Genomic DNA, 17,732 nt, shown 5'->3' with positions numbered 1-17,732 from the left:
GTTAAAAATAAAACTTTCAATATGTAGTTTTTAAACGAAATCTGAAAATATTTCAACATATTTAATGCATTATTTAATTAATAAATAAATAAATGTATTTATTTATTTATTTACTTTAATGACACCAGACTTTGTGACTTCCTGCACTTGCTTTACATCATACTTCATTACATAACATTACCAAAAAATTTTATAATGGTCATTTTATAATAAAAACAAAAGCAAGACGTGAAAAAAAAACGAAACAAACTGAAAAAATAAATAAAAAATGGAGAGTTGAAATGGCAACTGAGCTAATGAGTCATCCTCTGCTGCCATCTACTGGTTATAATGCTCATTTCAACTCATTTTCGTTTTTAAAATTCTTTGTTTTCGGACACATTTTTAGGAATCAAAAGTGAATCTTTAAAGTGAATTTTTCTGCACAGCTGAAGCATTGAGGAATAACAAAGCGATTAAAAAACGTGTTCATGACTATAAAGGTAAGTTATCGATTATCAGGAATAGGGCCTACCATGATGTCCTTTACTAGATAGCCTAAACAGTTACTATAGTGTTTAGTTGTCAGCATTTAAAATTTGTCTAGGTACTCTCCTGGGTTCGGCATATAAAATGATATGTTGTTAAATAGCATGTATGTTAATGGAGCCATCATTATTTACGGTGATGGCAACTATTTTGATTCTCAGTTTCTGTGAGGGTCTCTACCTATATAACAACAGGAAATGAAATTGTACCTGAGGTTTACGAGCTGGCTTATCCTTATGCGAGTTCCTGGAGTTTATTATTCCAAACTTTTCTTCATTATAAATACATCCCTCCCCCTTTATATGCAGAGACAGGTCAGCGAGGCAGAGGAGGGATGTAAATGTCCTCCATATGAATGCTGTTTCTTTGTGATTACTTATTTTTCTGCCATCATGTGATTTAATGAGGGCTACATGAGAAGTTAAAAGTGACAAACAGGTTTTGGATGTAGACTAATTAGATCATGGCAGAGCGTGTGTGTGTGTTCAGATCAGAGCTCTTTCAAGGCCTCAATGCAAATGATCAGAGAGGGACTTTGTATCCCGAGTCCTTGGGCTGAACAAACAAACCCCTTATGGATTGAATCTGGCATCCTCAATCCCTTTTTAATGACCTGCCATATTTTTCTCCCATCCTTGATGTGCAAATTCTAATCAATAACATATTTTCATTTATATGTATTAAACATGCTGTTTTACTTTGTTCATGCAGTTTTTTTTTCTTTTTACCTTTGAAAATGGGTCTGTCAAACAAAGAGAAAGCAAGACACAATTTGAGTATTTTATTAAAAACAAACCATAACATAAACTACATTCAATGCAAATACACATATCTGACACACTAGTGCATTTCAAATTCAGCTGTAAACATGATATACAAATCACATTCTCCATAAAGTATAAAATTGTACCATTAAAAAAAAATAAAGAAAAAAAGTATTAAACCTTGAAATGAAATTTCAGATCATTAGTTTAATCGTGCATTTTAATTGATTTTTAAGTGGGAGGGGAAATGAAGTCTTTAGCTGAGCTTTAGCTTTGATCGAAGTTCACTTATTATTGAATTTTTTGTTTTAATTATGTTTTTTCATAATAATTATAATCAGCCACATGATCTGACGAGCTCTACCCTACAGTAAAATGCTACAAAGAGCTACTTGGACAAACAAAACCTTGTCAACACTTGTACGTTTTATTTCAGTGGCAGTGACTTATCGCTGCCCTCTAGTGGAAACTTAAAGAAAACCCCTTTTAAAGGTTTCTTACATATACAATAATGTGCATAAAAAAACAAGCATGTAATTTTTCCTTAATAAATATAATTCACGTAATGCTATATTAACATAAGTTAATATATCCAACGTGCAAGTCCTTTTTTACACAGCAGAGGGTCACACGTCCAATCATACTCGTGTGGATGTCTTGAACTGGAGGAAGGTCCAGAACTTTGTAGAGTGGAAGATTCGGCTCCTGGCTGTCATTCGTGGTTTACTGGTGACACTGTGATCCTGTTTGGACGGCATCTGGTATTCAGATGTCCACCCTTCTCCATTTATGTCCTCCGTGGACACAGATCTGCCTGATGAGATATCCACCAGGCATATGGGATCACTTTTTGTATGAAGATGCTCGTCACACCCGATGCTCCACAGAGTAGATTCGCAAAACATCTAATGAAAAATAAAAAGTTATTTGCACTGCTGTTTGTGCAAAATATGTACTCTTTTAACCACTAGGTGGCAGTGTGTTGCAAGCTAATAGTTCTAGGCGGTTGAGAAACCGAATCAAACATAGATCTGTATTAAAATGTTAAAACGAAGTACAATCGTTCAGATCTATTAATTCAAGCAGCTTGCAACCGAAAAAACAAACGGAACAGCCGCACATGCTTCTTTATAAAATTAGTAAAATTAGTTTTAAAAATCCGTATTCAGTTATCGCTGAATACAATGATTGAACCAACGCACACAGCGCGGAGAATAGTAACACGTCACACGTGACACCACTGCCAACTTTCTCATTAAAATGTTTAAATGAGACTGGCACATTTTGAAAGCACACCGTGAAGCGAAGATCATTCAATTATACAAAAAGCAGCTTCGCTAGTGAAAACAGTTTCTCTTCAGACACCTGTCTCAGGTCCAAATATAATTTATGGGTTTTTGAAATAAAAATAGATTGTGCGGTTGATTTCGACTAAAACAAAGCAAACTGGCCTATAATGACAAAATGCCACGTAGACAGCTCTCTAGGTTATAAAATGAATAATTTTTCCTAATTCCACTGACCTACTTTAAGAACTTTGCATTTGGTATTTGACACCTTCGCTATTTGCATAAGAAGTAAAAGAACAAATAGAGTTTACCTTGATTTCGTCTTCTTGATTTCGCCTAGTTTGTCTGTCAGTCGTTATTTATCTGCCGTTAGCACACGCAACTTTTAAACGAGATTTTACTGCACACAACACAATTAACCGTAAAAAGGTGGAATAAAAAGTCCAAAGGTCTTCTATAAACTCTTAAACGTGCACCGTAAGGTGCTTTCTCAAGTATATGCCCTAACTTGCTCCAGAGCAGTGACTGAAACACTCGAGCACTAGCTGCGGCTTTTATTGCAGGATGTTACTCGAGGGGTTTCCACGGAAGTTTCCCTGAACTTCCAAATATTTCAGATTTTTTTTCTATTATCCTCTTCATTTCCAAGATGAAAAAATTACTTAAACACCTTCTGCAATATTAAACATAAAATGTTTAGTTGTAGCATACTGTGTATATAAAAAGAAACATAGGCTACAGCAACATTTTATCATGACAGATATGGGCTACAAAGAGATAGGTAAACATGGTACAACTAAAACAAAATCTGATATTATTTCTAGCTACAGAAAAAAAGCACAGTGACCAATCAATAGTTTACAAGTATAGCCTTAAAACAAAACTGTTGCAAATAATAAATAAATAAATCAATGATGTATGAATAAGGAGGACAATTAAATAATTATGTGTGTGTGTACTCGGAATCTGTTTCTCCAGAATCTGTTACACCAGCTACATGATAAAAATCACAAAGACATTGGTAAATCGATATTGAATAAAACAGATGTGCCTTCACATAGTCTGAAGTGTTTTGCTGCAAACTTGTTTATAAGACTGGTTATGCACTTTATTTTCCATCACAAACAACATACTCTGATCGTGGTGGATAAGGTGAAAGAGAAAGTATTTAAACACTGTAAGACAAGACAGGCCCTATATTTTTCAATTAAAAACAAACAAACAAACAAACAAAATCATCGAAAAAACGTCGGAAGCATTTAATTCATGCTCTGCCTATTTAGCAGGTTTAACAGTTTAAGAGTATCAAAGAGAGAACATACAGTATATTGCTCATCAAGTTTGCATATATTTGCAAACTTTAAACACTAAAATGCATCCCTGTTCCCCAATGAGTGGGCAATGAGGTCTTTATGTTTGGATGTGTGTATGTGTCTACTGAATTAATTGATGAACTGCCTTTAACTGTCATTTTGCATTATTGACACACTGTTTCCTAATTAATGTTGTTCAGTTGCTTCGACACAGTCTTTTTTATTTAAAGCGTTATATAAATAAAGGTGACTTGACTTGTGTGCATGCATTAATGTAAAAGAGTATGGTTGAGTGGGAGTGTCTGCATATGTAGATATTTCTGGATGAGACTACATAATCTACACACCACAATTTAAAGAGCATCTTCTGCTCAGTGTGGATAATATACAGAGTACAACTTTGGCATAACAGCTGGTTTGGAGAAATGGTATGTGCAAAACATTGTGTGTATGATAGATAGATAGATAGATAGATAGATAGATAGATAGATAGATAGATAGATAGATAGATAGATAGATAGATATTTTATCTTAAATGATTGAAAATCTTTCATTAAACACTTAAATGTAAAATGTAAATGCTTTCTCTACAACATTGTATTTCAGCACTTTCTAACTAACACTGTTTTTTTTTTTCACAGTACGGCTTTATTAATACGTGTCTGAAGTCACTGGTCATTGAAAGGTTCGGAGAAGAGACATGGGAAAATCTGAGGTGTGTTACACATGTAATGTTTACAGAAACCATGGATGGGTTTTGTGGTTTGTTTCAACTAATAAAATCCTTCCCAGATTAATGGCTGGTGTCCAGGATACATTTATGACCTATGAAATCTACGACGATGTCATCACTCTTCGTTTAGTGCAAGAGGCTTGTAAAATGCTGGGTGAGTATCATTTTGTATTTTGTAGTACAAATCAGGATGCTAATGTACTCTGTTTCTCCAAGGCATTTTAAATCTGAATGTATTTATTTGCCCTTGGGCTTATGTCTGTCTGCATGTGTACTTCCTTTAATGGTTGGTTAGGGACTTTGTTTAATTCTTCAGAATGTTTCACTTCTTTAAAAGGCCTGTTTTTGTTTAGATCCACTTTTGAATGTCTGTCATTGTGTGAAGCATTGAGGAAAAAAGACAGGAAGAGTAAACTGTGAAAGCCTCGAAGTTATGTCGTATTCACAATGTCTTTGGGGACTTGCAGACATTGATTAAAGTATCTGGGAGAGTGTTAACAATGTCCCAGCTGAGAATAGTCTGCTGGGCATCGCAACGGTTGATGTCCTAACCTGTCCTCCAATCTGTCCCTGAGAATGTGTGGACAAGGGCAGGTGTGAATCTCTGGAGTGGGTCACACACCTGAACTCCAAAACAACCTGGGCGCAATTAAAATTGTAAAGAGAAACTGAATTGCAGTCTTACTGGAATGGTTCAGCCAAAAATGATGAATTTTGCCAATTTGCTGAAAAAGTAGCCGCCGTCAGGTTGTCCAAAATGTAGATGAGTTTGTTTCTTCATTCGAACAGATTTGGACAAATGTAGCATAATATCACTCACTCACCGATGGATCCTTTTTAGTGAATGGGTGCCGTCAGAGTCCAAACAGCTGATAAAAACATCAAAATAATCCACAAGGAATCCACACAATTCCAGTCCATCAGTTAACACCTTGTGAAGGAAAAAGTGTGATTTATACTATAATTCCATCAGACATTTTTAACTTCAAACTGTTCTTATGAAAATACGAGTCCTTACTCCATAATATTACTTTCTCCAGTTCAAAAGTTGTCTTGTCTGAATTAAGAGAGAAACATCCACAGATCAAGTGGCATGTACCACTGAAAACAGTTCAATACAAATGTGTTGGTGGTTTTGGATGTGAAAGGACAATGGGACTTTTTAACTGGAGGTAGCTTTATTATACATAATGGATATTTAGGTCAGAAGCAATGGTTCTTAGTTTAAATGCCTTGATGATGGATTTATTTCTTACAAACACTCAACATTTCACTAAATGTTAATTGATCTGCTTTATTTATTGTGATGTCTTTATCAACTGTTTGGACTCTCATTCTGACGGCACCCATTCACTGCAGAGGATCCACTGGTGAGAAAGTGATGTATTTGGGGGTTCTGAGCAACTCCTTTAAAGTAATTGCTGTGCTTTGAAACTTAAATGTTGTTTTATTTCGTCTTCTAGATATCTCTTCCGAGGTGGTTTTGAAGCTTTTTGGAGAGCACTTTTTCAGCTTTTGTAAGATGTCCGGATATGACACTATGCTGCGAACCCTCGGTGGAAACCTGGTGGAATTTATTGAAAATCTTGATGCTCTACACAGTTATTTAGCATTGTCTTATGAGGTCAGGATAATTTTAATACTCCCTAAAATTTCACATTGTCTCTTTGTAATCCTAAATACATCCATCAAGCAAATATTTACATAGAAAAAATGACATTTGTGTTAGTTTTTGCAGAGTATGGAACTATGAACTCTACTGTGGTTTGTAACACGGCATGCCTTTTTTTAGGCCATGAATGCTCCGTCCTTTCGTGTGGAGCGGATGGATGATGGACGAATTCTCCTTCACTATTACTCAGATAGGAAAGGGTTGTATCACATCGTGCCAGGTGAGAGTTCCAGCATAAAATGTAAATATATTTAAATATATATTTGCACTATTTGCTGTATGGGACTATGTATTAGCACATTTAGCAATTACTGTTTTTTTTTTTTTTCATAACCATTGGGCAGGTATTATCGAGGCTGTGGCAAAGGATTTCTTTGACAGTGAGGTTACAATGACCATTCTAAACCAGTCAGAAGAGGATGAGCGCACTGGAAAGAAGGAACATGTGGTTTTCCACATGGTACAGAAGGAAAAGGTGTCCAAAAAAAAGGCTCAACCAAGACAGAAAGGCGGCAATGAGGAAATACAGGCTGAGAAACAGGTGTGTAAGTCCCCACTGAGAGGAAGACAGAGCATAATTGACTGTCATTCGTTTCTGTAAACTGTATTATGAAGTCTATGATGTTTGAGTTTTTTAAGTGGTTTGTTTCAGTGTCTCTTGCATTTTACTTGCTTTGGCGCCATCATTTTCATTTTGTATAGACATCTTGAATGTTTAAGAAGGTCTAGACACTCAACTGTCTGCCGTCTTTGTATTTCTGAAATTATGACTAACGTGAGAAAGTTTGTAACTATGACAACTGCTATATATCAACAGGACAAGGAAGAGATAATGAAGAGAATGAAGGCCAGGTATGCCAGCCTGCAGCTGTGTCCAAGGAAACGATCTCCATGGGAGACTGTGAGGAGCATTGTCATGTTGGGCCAAGGTTTGACAGCTTTTTCATAGCCTCTGTTTCTGCCTTTGACTGTGCCACTACATAGCACATGCTAATTTACCAGAAATTACGTAGATGTGTTTCATATTAAAAATAGATTTTGATAGAATTCCGGATTTTCCGTGTGCTTTTTACAACCCCACTGTAACATAAAATGTACCTATTTTGACATTATTCAAATAACACCTGAGTTAATGGGTTTTATATTGGTGTTTTTCTAAATTAAGGCAATCTGCGACAATCGTTCACTCCCAGCTACCCAAAAAGACTTTGGATTGAAGAACAAGCCTTCTGTCATGCTTTTCCCTTTCACATTGTTTTTGATCAAGATGTAAGTAAAACTCTGCATTTCCCTTCATTAACAGATATCAAATATTAAAGTACATCAAGACACAGTCGTTTTGAACAATTTCTTGTCGTTTTAGCTGGTGGTGAAGCAAACAGGTGTCAACATTCAGAAGTTTGTTCCCGGACTGCAGACCGCAGGTATCCGTCTGGATGAGTACTTCACCATTGTTCACCCAGAGGTCACCTTCAACATCCAGAGCATCAAGAAGTTCATCAACAGCCAATTTGTGCTGAAAACCAGGAGGGAAATGTTACCAGAGATCCACCAAAACCAGTCCACACTCAAACTGAGAGGTATTTTATACATACAGATTTATTACACTTGATATTTGTGCCATTTTGTGATTATCTACACGGGCACATTCTGGATTAATCAAGTTCTTTTGTGCTGATTCCAAAATGTTTTTTTTTAATTTCTTGTGTAAAATAAGTTTTCATTCAACTGTTTCGCATAATTTGTATACCTCATATCATTTGATACTTCATTTTCATTCGTGTATGTGTGTTTTAGGGCAGATGATGTGGATGGAGTCACTCAGCTGCATGATCTATCTGTGCTCTCCTAAACTACGAAGCCTCCAGGAACTGGAGGAGAGGGGTCTCCACCTGGCCGACATCGCCCAGCACGACACCACGCGAGATCTGATCCTGCTCAACCAGCAGAGGCTGGCAGAGATCGAGCTCTCCAATCAGCTAGAAAGGAAGAAGGAGGAGTTGAGAATCCTTTCACGCAACTTAGAGATTGAAAAGCAGAAATCAGAAAAGCTTCTTTATGCCATGCTGCCGACACACGTCGCCAACCAGCTTAAAGAGGGCAAGAGAGTAGAGGCAGGTGATGAAACCAGAGGAACTCCCAACAGAACACTGTTATACATGTCATTAGTCATGCTTTACATGAATCACATCCTTTCTGTTACTCTTTCAGGTGAGTTCAAAGTGTGCACCATCCTTTTTAGTGATGTGGTCACATTCACTAACATCTGCGCAGCCTGTGAACCTATTCAAATAGTCAACATGCTCAACGCCATGTACTCCAGATTTGATCGACTTACAAACATCCACAATGTCTATAAGGTGTGTATGATAGCGCTATCTATCTATCTATCTATCTATCTATCTATCTATCTATCTATCTATCTATCTATCTATCTATCTATCTATCTATCTATCTATCTATCTATCTATCTATCTATCTATCTAGCTATCTATCTAGCTAGCTAACTATTAAATAATAAAAAAATATTTTTAAAAAACTATATATTTACTTTAAATATATATATAATTTATTATATGAATGTAATATATAAGTATATACAGAGCTTGGTAGTAACTGATTACATGTAATCTGGATTACATGATCAGATTCCAAAAATGATAATTAGAGTATATTACATTATATAATGCCCTTAATCAGATTACAGTTACTTTTGATGGATTACATGATTAAATATTACTCCCACAAATTACAGTAAATCGTTCATAATTTATTGACTGACCCCTGATTCTTTTTCTTTTTTAAATTCTACTCTGTCATACCATTTAGCTTTCACCATATTCACAATATAAAATGTAGCCTAAATAAATTTGCAAACCATGCTTCTAAATTTTGGGTGAAAAAAAAATGTCTTTAGACAAGATATTTACTTGAAATATCCATGGGGAAGTTAATATTTCAATAATTTAACAAAACATTTGCTTATATACAGTTCAGTGTCTCTAAATGGTCACACTGAATGCAGGTAAACAAATGAAATATTTATATTTTTAGTGTTCAAATGTTTCAATAATATCTTTTACATTTTGATGATTTAATAATCATTAACTTTTTTATCAACTCACAAGCCCACTGCAGTTCTTGAATTAAGCCCAGTTTGGGAAATCCTAGTCTAATTAAATCATGTTGATATCAAAAATTTGAATATATTTTCTTTGTCTTAGATTTTTTTGTATAAGTATGATATGTTTTATCATAAGTTTAATACAAGTTAGATAGAAAATAGTCTAAAAGTAATATTAAAAAGTAATCAGAATACATTACCTAAAATGATGCAGTTTTCAATATGTAATGTTTAACTCATCTAAGCAGCTCTGTATATATATGTATGTATATATATATGTGTGTGTGTGTGTGTGTGTGTTGTGTGTGTGGGTGGGTGGGGGAGGGGGTGTTTGTTTGTGTGTAGGTATGTATAAAATGAAATGGGAAATTATGAGGAAAGCCTTCACAATTATTCACTTGCGAGTAATTAAAGTGGAAAATGATATTGTCTCACAACAGGTGGAAACTATAGGTGATGCTTACATGGTGGTTGGCGGTGTGCCCATTCCTACAGAGACTCATGCAGAGCAGGTGGCAAACTTTGCCCTCGGTATGAGAATTGCTGCGAGAGAAGTAGCCAGCCCTATCACAGGTCAGCCCATTCAGGTATGTGTGTTTATACAGTTTGCTCTATGTAAACATAAGCTCTGTGTGCTCTTTTATCATATGATTTGCCAAGTGGTTTATTGTCAATCTAGATCAGAGTAGGCCTGCACACCGGTTCAGTTTTGGCAGGTGTTGTAGGTGACAAAATGCCACGCTATTGCTTGTTTGGAGACACAGTCAATACAGCCTCTCGGATGGAGAGCCATGGACTTCCTGATCACATACACCTGAGTCCCTTCACGTACAGGTTAGTGTTCTTTTGAACTTTTTATTCATTAAAGAATCCTGCAACGTTTATGGTTTGTATATATATAAAGTTTCAAAATTGATAATTATAAAAAATGCTTCTTAAGCATCAAATCAGCATATTATTTTATAATCTAATGATATTTCACAGTATGACTGTATTTTAGATCAATTAAATGCAGTCTTGGTAAGCATAAAAGACACTTGTCTTGATAAATTCTGTGGGTTAAGCCACTGACATACTTGAGCTAAATCCAGATCTAAGAAAAGCACTGAACTGAACGCATCACTTCCTGTCCACAGTGTGTTAAAGGACAAAGGAATCTTTGAGATTGCCGAGAGGGGCGAGATTGAAGTGAAAGGCAAAGGCCTGATGAGAACATTTTTCTTGCTAAAGAACCTCCAAAAGAGCGATGAACAGATCATGGGCTTGGTCGATGGAGAGACGTGTGTGTGCCAGAAGGACCCAGAGACTGTGACGGATGCCCAAAACGGTCAGAAAACTCTTTCCATGTTAAAACGTATACATAAATAGAGATTTTTTCTTCTCGGTAACCACTTTTGGTTTGCCTTTCTGTGCTCACCAAGGCTGCATTTATTTGATTAAAAATACTACTATTGTGCAATATTGTGTCTTCTATTTTAATATATTTTGATATTCCTGTGATGGAAAAGCTGCATTATGAGCAACCATTACTCCAGTTTTCGGTTTCACATGATCTTTCACAAATCATACGGTGTTGATTTATTGCTCAAGTAATCAGTTGTGCTGCCTAATATTCAGTCACTGTATTTACAAATATGATTTTGTTGAAATTATCTTTTGCACAGAAGTAAGTCCTGAAGACACAGGCCGTGGGCAGAAAGAGGAAGAGAAAAAGGAGGAAGAAGTTGAAAACTGGAAGAATGGCACATCATCACCATCTGTCTGTCCAGGCGAAATCTCCCCCGATCATTTAATTCAGTTCGACGTAACGCCAGCATACGAAAGCCCCACTGACTTCAAACTTCCAAACAATGGTCTTCATTCAGACAGCAATAGCACTAAGCTCTGCTCGATACTTTAGTCTAACATCACTAAATTATACCCAGTTTTAAGAAGACTGAATTTCAGAGGGCCAGTGACACATCAACAATCAACAGCCACAATGTAAAACTCGCAGAACCATGTGCTCTGTGCAGGGTATAATAACTGTTTTTCCCAGCTCTGTAAGAAGCATTGGGGGATTTCTACTTTGTGGACACAAATTTGTCATCTGGGAAAGGCAAGTCTCTGCGCTGATTCCCAGTGCTCCTCATGTAGCCCGGCTTCATTTGCACCTGCTGGTTGCCCGCAGGTGATGGCCAGCAGTAGAACCACCCCTAGAGAAAGCTAATCTCCCTCTGGAGAAATTAATCACTTATTATAGACTGTTTTCATGTGGAAATCAGATGGCAAACACAGATGACCAGAGGTAGATAAACATATGGTTGCTGGATAGCAATCAAATTTAGTTTGAGGTCTTCTGCAGCGTGTTAGGCAACATGGGAACTAATTATTCACGGTGTTAGCCAAAAACACACAATCGGTGTTCCTCTCAAATAAAAATATGACTGCGTGAAAAGGTTTCATTTGTATTATTAACTCTCCCGACAACACGATTACAGAGAATATCTAATTGAAAAAAAGTGGTAATAATCTCACCACAGTTTTTTAATCTTCTCCACCCCCCATACATTACAGTGATTTAAAAACTCACTGGGGTAAAAGCTAGTTATATATGAAAATAAATATGTAAATGTGTTTTGCATGAGAAATTAGTAAACAACACTGAATGCCCAATGAGTAAAGAAAAAAAGTCAAGTCATCATGGACTGCATGAAAGTATTTCATTTGTATTATTAATTCTCTCTTTGCCTCTGTGTTCCATAAAACATGATTACAGAGATTAATATATAAAAGAACACACTCATACTTATGAAACCCCATTTGATTTTTGGAGATTAAAGAAATAATTATCTTGCTAGAGCATTTTAATCATTTTTTTTCCAAACATTACAATAATTAAAGGTTCAAATTCCTCCATGCGAAGAATTAATTAAGGCAAAAACAATTTGGGGGGGAAATTCTAGTGACATACAAAAATAAAAATAAAAATTGTACTCTGCAGGAAAAAAAAAACTAAAGAACAACATTGCATGCCAAGTGAATGAATAAAAAAAAAGCTGTCAAAGTTAACGTCAGCACATATGCACAACCCCTTGGCACAGCAACAAAAACCTTTTCATCAAGGTTCCCATTTAACAAAGGCAACTGCACAACACGTTAGAAATCCAGTACAAACATCTTCAACTCTTCACTGAAGGGATACGGCAATAATTATTTATGACAAAAAAAACAAAACATTTTAGCATCAAGGCAAACTAATATCTTAAAATACCTGGAAGGGTAGAAACATTCGAATCAGACTACTGTTGTCTTCATAATCTGTTTTTATAAAGTGCCACCGAATTCTTCTTCATCAGGAAATACAACAATACTTTGTAAAATCCATCTACTGTATGTAACGCTGCAATCTTTGACTGCATAGCAGTACGAGTTACGAGTCTCATAAGCCGTCTCGCGTGGTTCAGAGGGAAAGGTCAGATTCCGGAGTGTCAGTTTCCGACAGGAACTTTGTGCTCGTTCCAACCTCTTCTGGGATACTTGGAGTGGAGTCACCGTTAATGTTGGATCTGTGGAACATCAAGCCTGTGGAAAACACAAGAGGATTACACAGGGAGTACTTTTTTATGCTGGTCTCATTATTAGGGCCACAGTATTCATTCCTTCAAGATTCAGTGATTGCTCAAGCAACAAAGTTAGGTGCAAACTAAGCATTTAGGTTACTCAGGAATTGAATTTGATCTGTGTGTGGGCACAGCTTCAAATAAAAGTGTGTGCGTGTCTGCATGACTCACGCTCCGTCTCCTCTGCCCCTCTGTCGCTGTGAGCTTCTGTATCAGAACATGTCCGTGTCCGCCTCTGGGAGGACTTCTGCAACACCATGCTCTCTTTTGGCAAGCTTGACCTTGAAGGAAAACAGGTCCTGTATTTATAGGCACTCAGAAAATAACAGCATAAGCTGTATGGACCAAAAACAAGAAGTCTGTGTGTTGTGTAAACATTTTGTACCTTTCATAATTGTAGGTGCCAGGATGGCTGATTGAGCGCTTCATCTATACAATAAGCAGAGAAAGAGAGAGAGAGAGACATAGAAATTGGCTACATTGAATAATCTCCAAGTGGTGTTATTGTTAAAGAAAATTAAAAAATATAAAAAAAGTAATTATTTTTTTGTTGAACTACAGCCAAAATTAAATTGATAGAAACATTGCCTTGGAAATTCATTGAAATAAAGTACATTTTAGGTAAAATACCCAAATTAATAAATAAATAAAAAAAAATAAAGCTATTTCAAGATAATGATAAATAATAGTATTTTATATAATTTATACTAAAATAACATATTATACATTTTACTAGTAAATGAGTGAGCAAAGAATATGTCCAAGTCATATTTCTCAACAAAATCATAAAATAAACAATACATAAAAAAAAAGAGGCTATCATTTTTCGGGGGGGGGGGATATTTTCCTCCAGTTCTCATTACTGTGATGTAAAAAATATATTCATTACAATAATGTGAACAAAAACAAAATAATAATAATTATTTGAGATAATGAGAATTTGGGGTAAAAATGTACTTAATTATTTGATTCATTAATTTAATTGTCGTGAAAATACTGCACAATGTAAAGCTACATATCCTTTATATTATAAATATAAGTTCTTTTTATTCTTTCCATTGATTTTGGGGTCACACGTGACTTGGACATGTCTTTGTAAAATTCCCCCAAATAACTTGCCATAAAAAAATGCCATACAAACTAACAGAAATAGGAACTACTAATAAAAATAGACAATTGTATGTGATTGATGCTTGTGTCTTTACCCGAGACATTTGGACGGGAGAGGGAGACACAGGGGACATTATGGAATCAGTCGGACTGGATTGCAACATATCAGTCTTAAACTTGGAATTAGCGATTTTCATACATTCTTCCAGTGTTTTGATGAAGGTTTCACAGGTGGCACTCAGTAATGAGGACGCCTCGTTCCTCGTCTGGGGAAGAAAACAGCAGAAAATATGACGATTAGGTTTAAAAGAGTTGATTTCTATGATGAAATCCTATTTATACCACACCCACCCAACTGCAATAAATTGCAATGATTACTGTGGTTTAAAAGAAAAACAGCTAACCTCAGTGCTGGCCACTGTCGACTCTTCTTCCTGTTCCACTGACTCCTGAATAGTGTGCACTTGCTGCATTAGTAAGTCACAGTACAGGCGCAGCTCGGACATCTTGGTTTTCAGGGATTCTGTGGTTTCTGTTAACTCTGCAAAAAACCATTAGGAGAGGAAATGCAACTGTTAATGGGCCTTGATAATGCTTTGCAGTCAAGATTACTGACGCGCAACTAAGAAACATGAATTCAGTTTATGAAAGCCTTTTGTCTCTGACATGAATCTCCCACTGGACTTACAGTGATACAGTGTTTGAGTGTGTGTGTACACATATATGTGTGTGTGTGTGTGTGTGTGTGTGTGTGTGTGTATATATATATATATATATATATATATATATATATATATATATATATATATACATACATACATACATACATACATTATATATATATATATATATATATATATATATATATATATATATATATATATTTATTTATTTTTTGTTAAATCTAGGTACATATTATTGTTTTTATCAGCATATCATTCTATTCTAAAAACATAATGATAAAACAATATCAAATATGATTTATTTAAAGGGATAGTTAACCCTAAAATGAAAATTATATCATTAATTACTCACCCTCATGTCATTCCAAACCTGTAAGACCTTTGTTCATCATCAGAACACAAATTAAGTTTTTTGATGAAATCCGAGAGCTTTCTGACCCTGCATAGACAGCAAACACAGCTACCACGGTCAAAGCCCAGAAGGGTAGTAAGGACATTGTTCAAATAGTCAATAGTTTTATGAAGCTACGAGAGTATTTTTTGTGCTCAAAGAATACAATTTATTTTCAATAGAATCAATGTCAGAATTCTATATGCGTTCATGGTAGTACCACGACACATGCATGTGCATTCCTTTGTTTGCAAACACGGCTCTCGAATTTCATCAAAAATATCTTAATCTGTGTTCTGAAGATGAACAAAGATCTTACAGGTTTGGAATGACATGATGTGGAGTAATTAATGATATAATTTTCATGTTTAGTTGAACTAGCCCTTTAAATTTCAATTTGTACATTTGATTAAATGATTGTTTTGTACTTCTGTGTGTTCATACATGTTAAGAAAATATCAAGATAAATAATGCTTAAGATATTAATGTGTATATAGATATTATTTTTCTGATTATTTTGTTAACAATATTAATAATATTACTACTAATAATAGTAATTAAACATTTTAGTTTTTATTATTATTATTATTATTAGATTATGAACATCTGTGGAGAATCAAAAACATTTAAGACAATTGGTATTTTAAAGTTTGTGAATATTTTACTGTGTGTTGAGTCTTGTTTTATGACAAGAAGACAAAAGACAAAAAAAAAAAAAAAAGGAATATGATCAGAGAAGAAACTGTTAAGAGAAGCCTACCCCTTTCTTTTATGGTTCTAGTGTCAATGAGTCCAGCTTTGGAGCTTCCCAGAGCCACCAGCCACTTCTGCCTCTCCGCTGCATTCACTGCCTTCACGTAAAAATGCTGCTCTCCTGGTATGATCAACTCCAGACGCGTGTTGTCAGTTGGGTGAACTGGAGCAAATACAAGGAAGTCAAAAATGAGATCATAAGCAGTTTCATTTGTCACATACTGGTAAAAGAATGTATAGCCTGAATGCACTGTAAGTTGCTTTGGATAAAAGCGCCTGCTAAATGCATAAAAATTTAAAAAAACAAAAAACAAAAAAAAAAAACAATTGTCGTAAGGATAGAAGATTTTGCAGATAAGATATACCATCTCAAATCTTACCTTTAATTTCACATACTGACATCTTAATACTGCCTTTGCTACCTTTACACACGTCATCTTGTGAATCATAGTATGAAATAATGCCATTGTCCAGCACAAACCATCTTGGCTGCCATCCTGTCATACAATTAAAAAACAAAAAAATATTATCAGATGGCAAAATGCATCCAAAATGCAACTCTCTGAACTTGAAGTATCATAATATCACATGACACGACGGGAAGTTTGACATATGAGCTATATTACTCTCACTCAACATGGAAATTTCGAAAGCATAGGGTATTTTACAAAAGAAGCTATGCAAAAAGCAATACAACACAGGAGAACAAAGTTGCATGCATCAGCAGCTCTAACTCTCAGTTATTTAACTCTAAGTTAACGTTACAGACCTCATGAGACAGATCTTTCAGGGCTGACTGACTGCAGCTCAAGTGTCGTACGCTCTTACCTGTCATATAGTTTGTCCATTTGTAAAGCACGCCTTCCATTATTCTTCAAGCAGGAAACCCAGTGAAAACACTTAAAAGCAGCTTTAACAGAGCTTGCACCAGGCAGCTGCTTGTTTGCCCCCTTTTTACAAGGCTAATAATGAGCATGCTAACATGCTCCAGGCTAACTCAAAGATCCCCAGCTACTCATCATTATGTCAAAGAACGGGCGGATCGGAAGGACACGGAAAAATAAACATTTGGGTTCACGGTCATTTCTGTGGAGACGGTGTGCCGCTCATGCTAAGAGATAATGCTAAAGGAAGACGGCGCAAGATTAGGGATGAGATCACTGTTTACAGACTGAACCGGAAGAGGCGTTTATTTAGAGATTCTTCGCAGTCTAGCCACTCCACTCTAATCTGGAACCACTGCAAAGATCATACTAAAAGTGAAATGTCTTGTAAATGTTTGTGTTGCTTAAAAAAATGCTTACTTGATCTTCTTGAATGACTGTGTATTATTATTATTATTATTATGATTACTGTATTATTGTTGTGTTTATTAAATACACAGATACAAACAATGTATAATTTTATTACATTACATTGCAGTTTTATTAAATTCATTTTTTATAGATATTTGTATTGTATTATTTATATTATACATAATATACGTTTTATATTTTATATTTGTATTTATTTAATTAGATAGATAGATAGATAGATAGATAGATAGATAGATAGATAGATAGATAGATAGATAGATAGAAAGACAGACAGACAGACAGACAGACAGACAGACAGACAGATAGATAGATAGATGTAAATCATTCGTTTAAAGACACATTTTGTTCCACCTGTAACATCTATGACTGTTACCAAAATTTACTGAGTTAATGTATTTTTTTACACATTTTTTAAAGCGACTGAAGAAGTATATTTTAACACACACACACACAC

At 35.3% G+C, this 17,732-nt stretch overlaps 2 protein-coding genes across 4 annotated transcripts; one reads left to right on the top strand and one right to left on the bottom strand.

Annotated features, from left to right (window-relative positions):
• The first annotated feature begins 470 nt into the window (after nucleotides 1-470).
• On the top strand, nucleotides 471-12,051 carry gucy1b2 (guanylate cyclase 1, soluble, beta 2). Its single transcript, XM_052568722.1, has 15 exons — nucleotides 471-482; nucleotides 4,536-4,609; nucleotides 4,687-4,781; nucleotides 6,091-6,251; nucleotides 6,420-6,519; nucleotides 6,644-6,840; nucleotides 7,117-7,228; nucleotides 7,465-7,568; nucleotides 7,663-7,879; nucleotides 8,097-8,417; nucleotides 8,511-8,659; nucleotides 9,864-10,010; nucleotides 10,103-10,257; nucleotides 10,560-10,750; nucleotides 11,088-12,051. Exons 1-15 carry the CDS (start codon nucleotides 471-473, stop codon nucleotides 11,321-11,323), a joined length of 2,271 nt encoding a protein of 756 aa, XP_052424682.1. The 3' UTR covers nucleotides 11,324-12,051.
• On the bottom strand, nucleotides 1,699-17,134 carry LOC127968548 (pleckstrin homology domain-containing family A member 3). 3 transcript variants are annotated; one of them, XR_008156001.1, is made up of 11 exons: nucleotides 16,791-17,134; nucleotides 16,343-16,459; nucleotides 15,970-16,125; nucleotides 14,540-14,676; nucleotides 14,231-14,401; nucleotides 13,411-13,454; nucleotides 13,197-13,306; nucleotides 12,677-12,987; nucleotides 8,050-8,278; nucleotides 2,893-7,815; nucleotides 1,699-2,197 (listed from the first exon to the last, which is right to left on the bottom strand). XR_008156001.1 is itself a non-coding variant. In XM_052569832.1 (8 exons), the coding sequence occupies exons 1-8, from the start codon at nucleotides 16,828-16,830 to the stop codon at nucleotides 12,866-12,868; spliced, it is 897 nt and encodes a 298-aa protein (XP_052425792.1). In that variant the 5' UTR covers nucleotides 16,831-17,134; the 3' UTR covers nucleotides 12,109-12,865. The 3 variants fall into 3 exon arrangements, 1 of the variants encoding a protein (XP_052425792.1); XR_008156000.1 differs by having other exon boundaries at nucleotides 2,893-8,278; XM_052569832.1 differs by lacking the exons at nucleotides 1,699-2,197; nucleotides 2,893-7,815; nucleotides 8,050-8,278 and having other exon boundaries at nucleotides 12,109-12,987.
• Nucleotides 17,135-17,732: the final 598 nt, after the last annotated feature.

The sequence above is a fragment of the Carassius gibelio genome, chromosome B11, assembly GCF_023724105.1.
Source record: "Carassius gibelio isolate Cgi1373 ecotype wild population from Czech Republic chromosome B11, carGib1.2-hapl.c, whole genome shotgun sequence".
In the NCBI taxonomy this organism is placed as follows: Eukaryota; Metazoa; Chordata; class Actinopteri; order Cypriniformes; family Cyprinidae; genus Carassius; species Carassius gibelio.
This window is presented reverse-complemented; position numbering and strand designations above follow the sequence as displayed.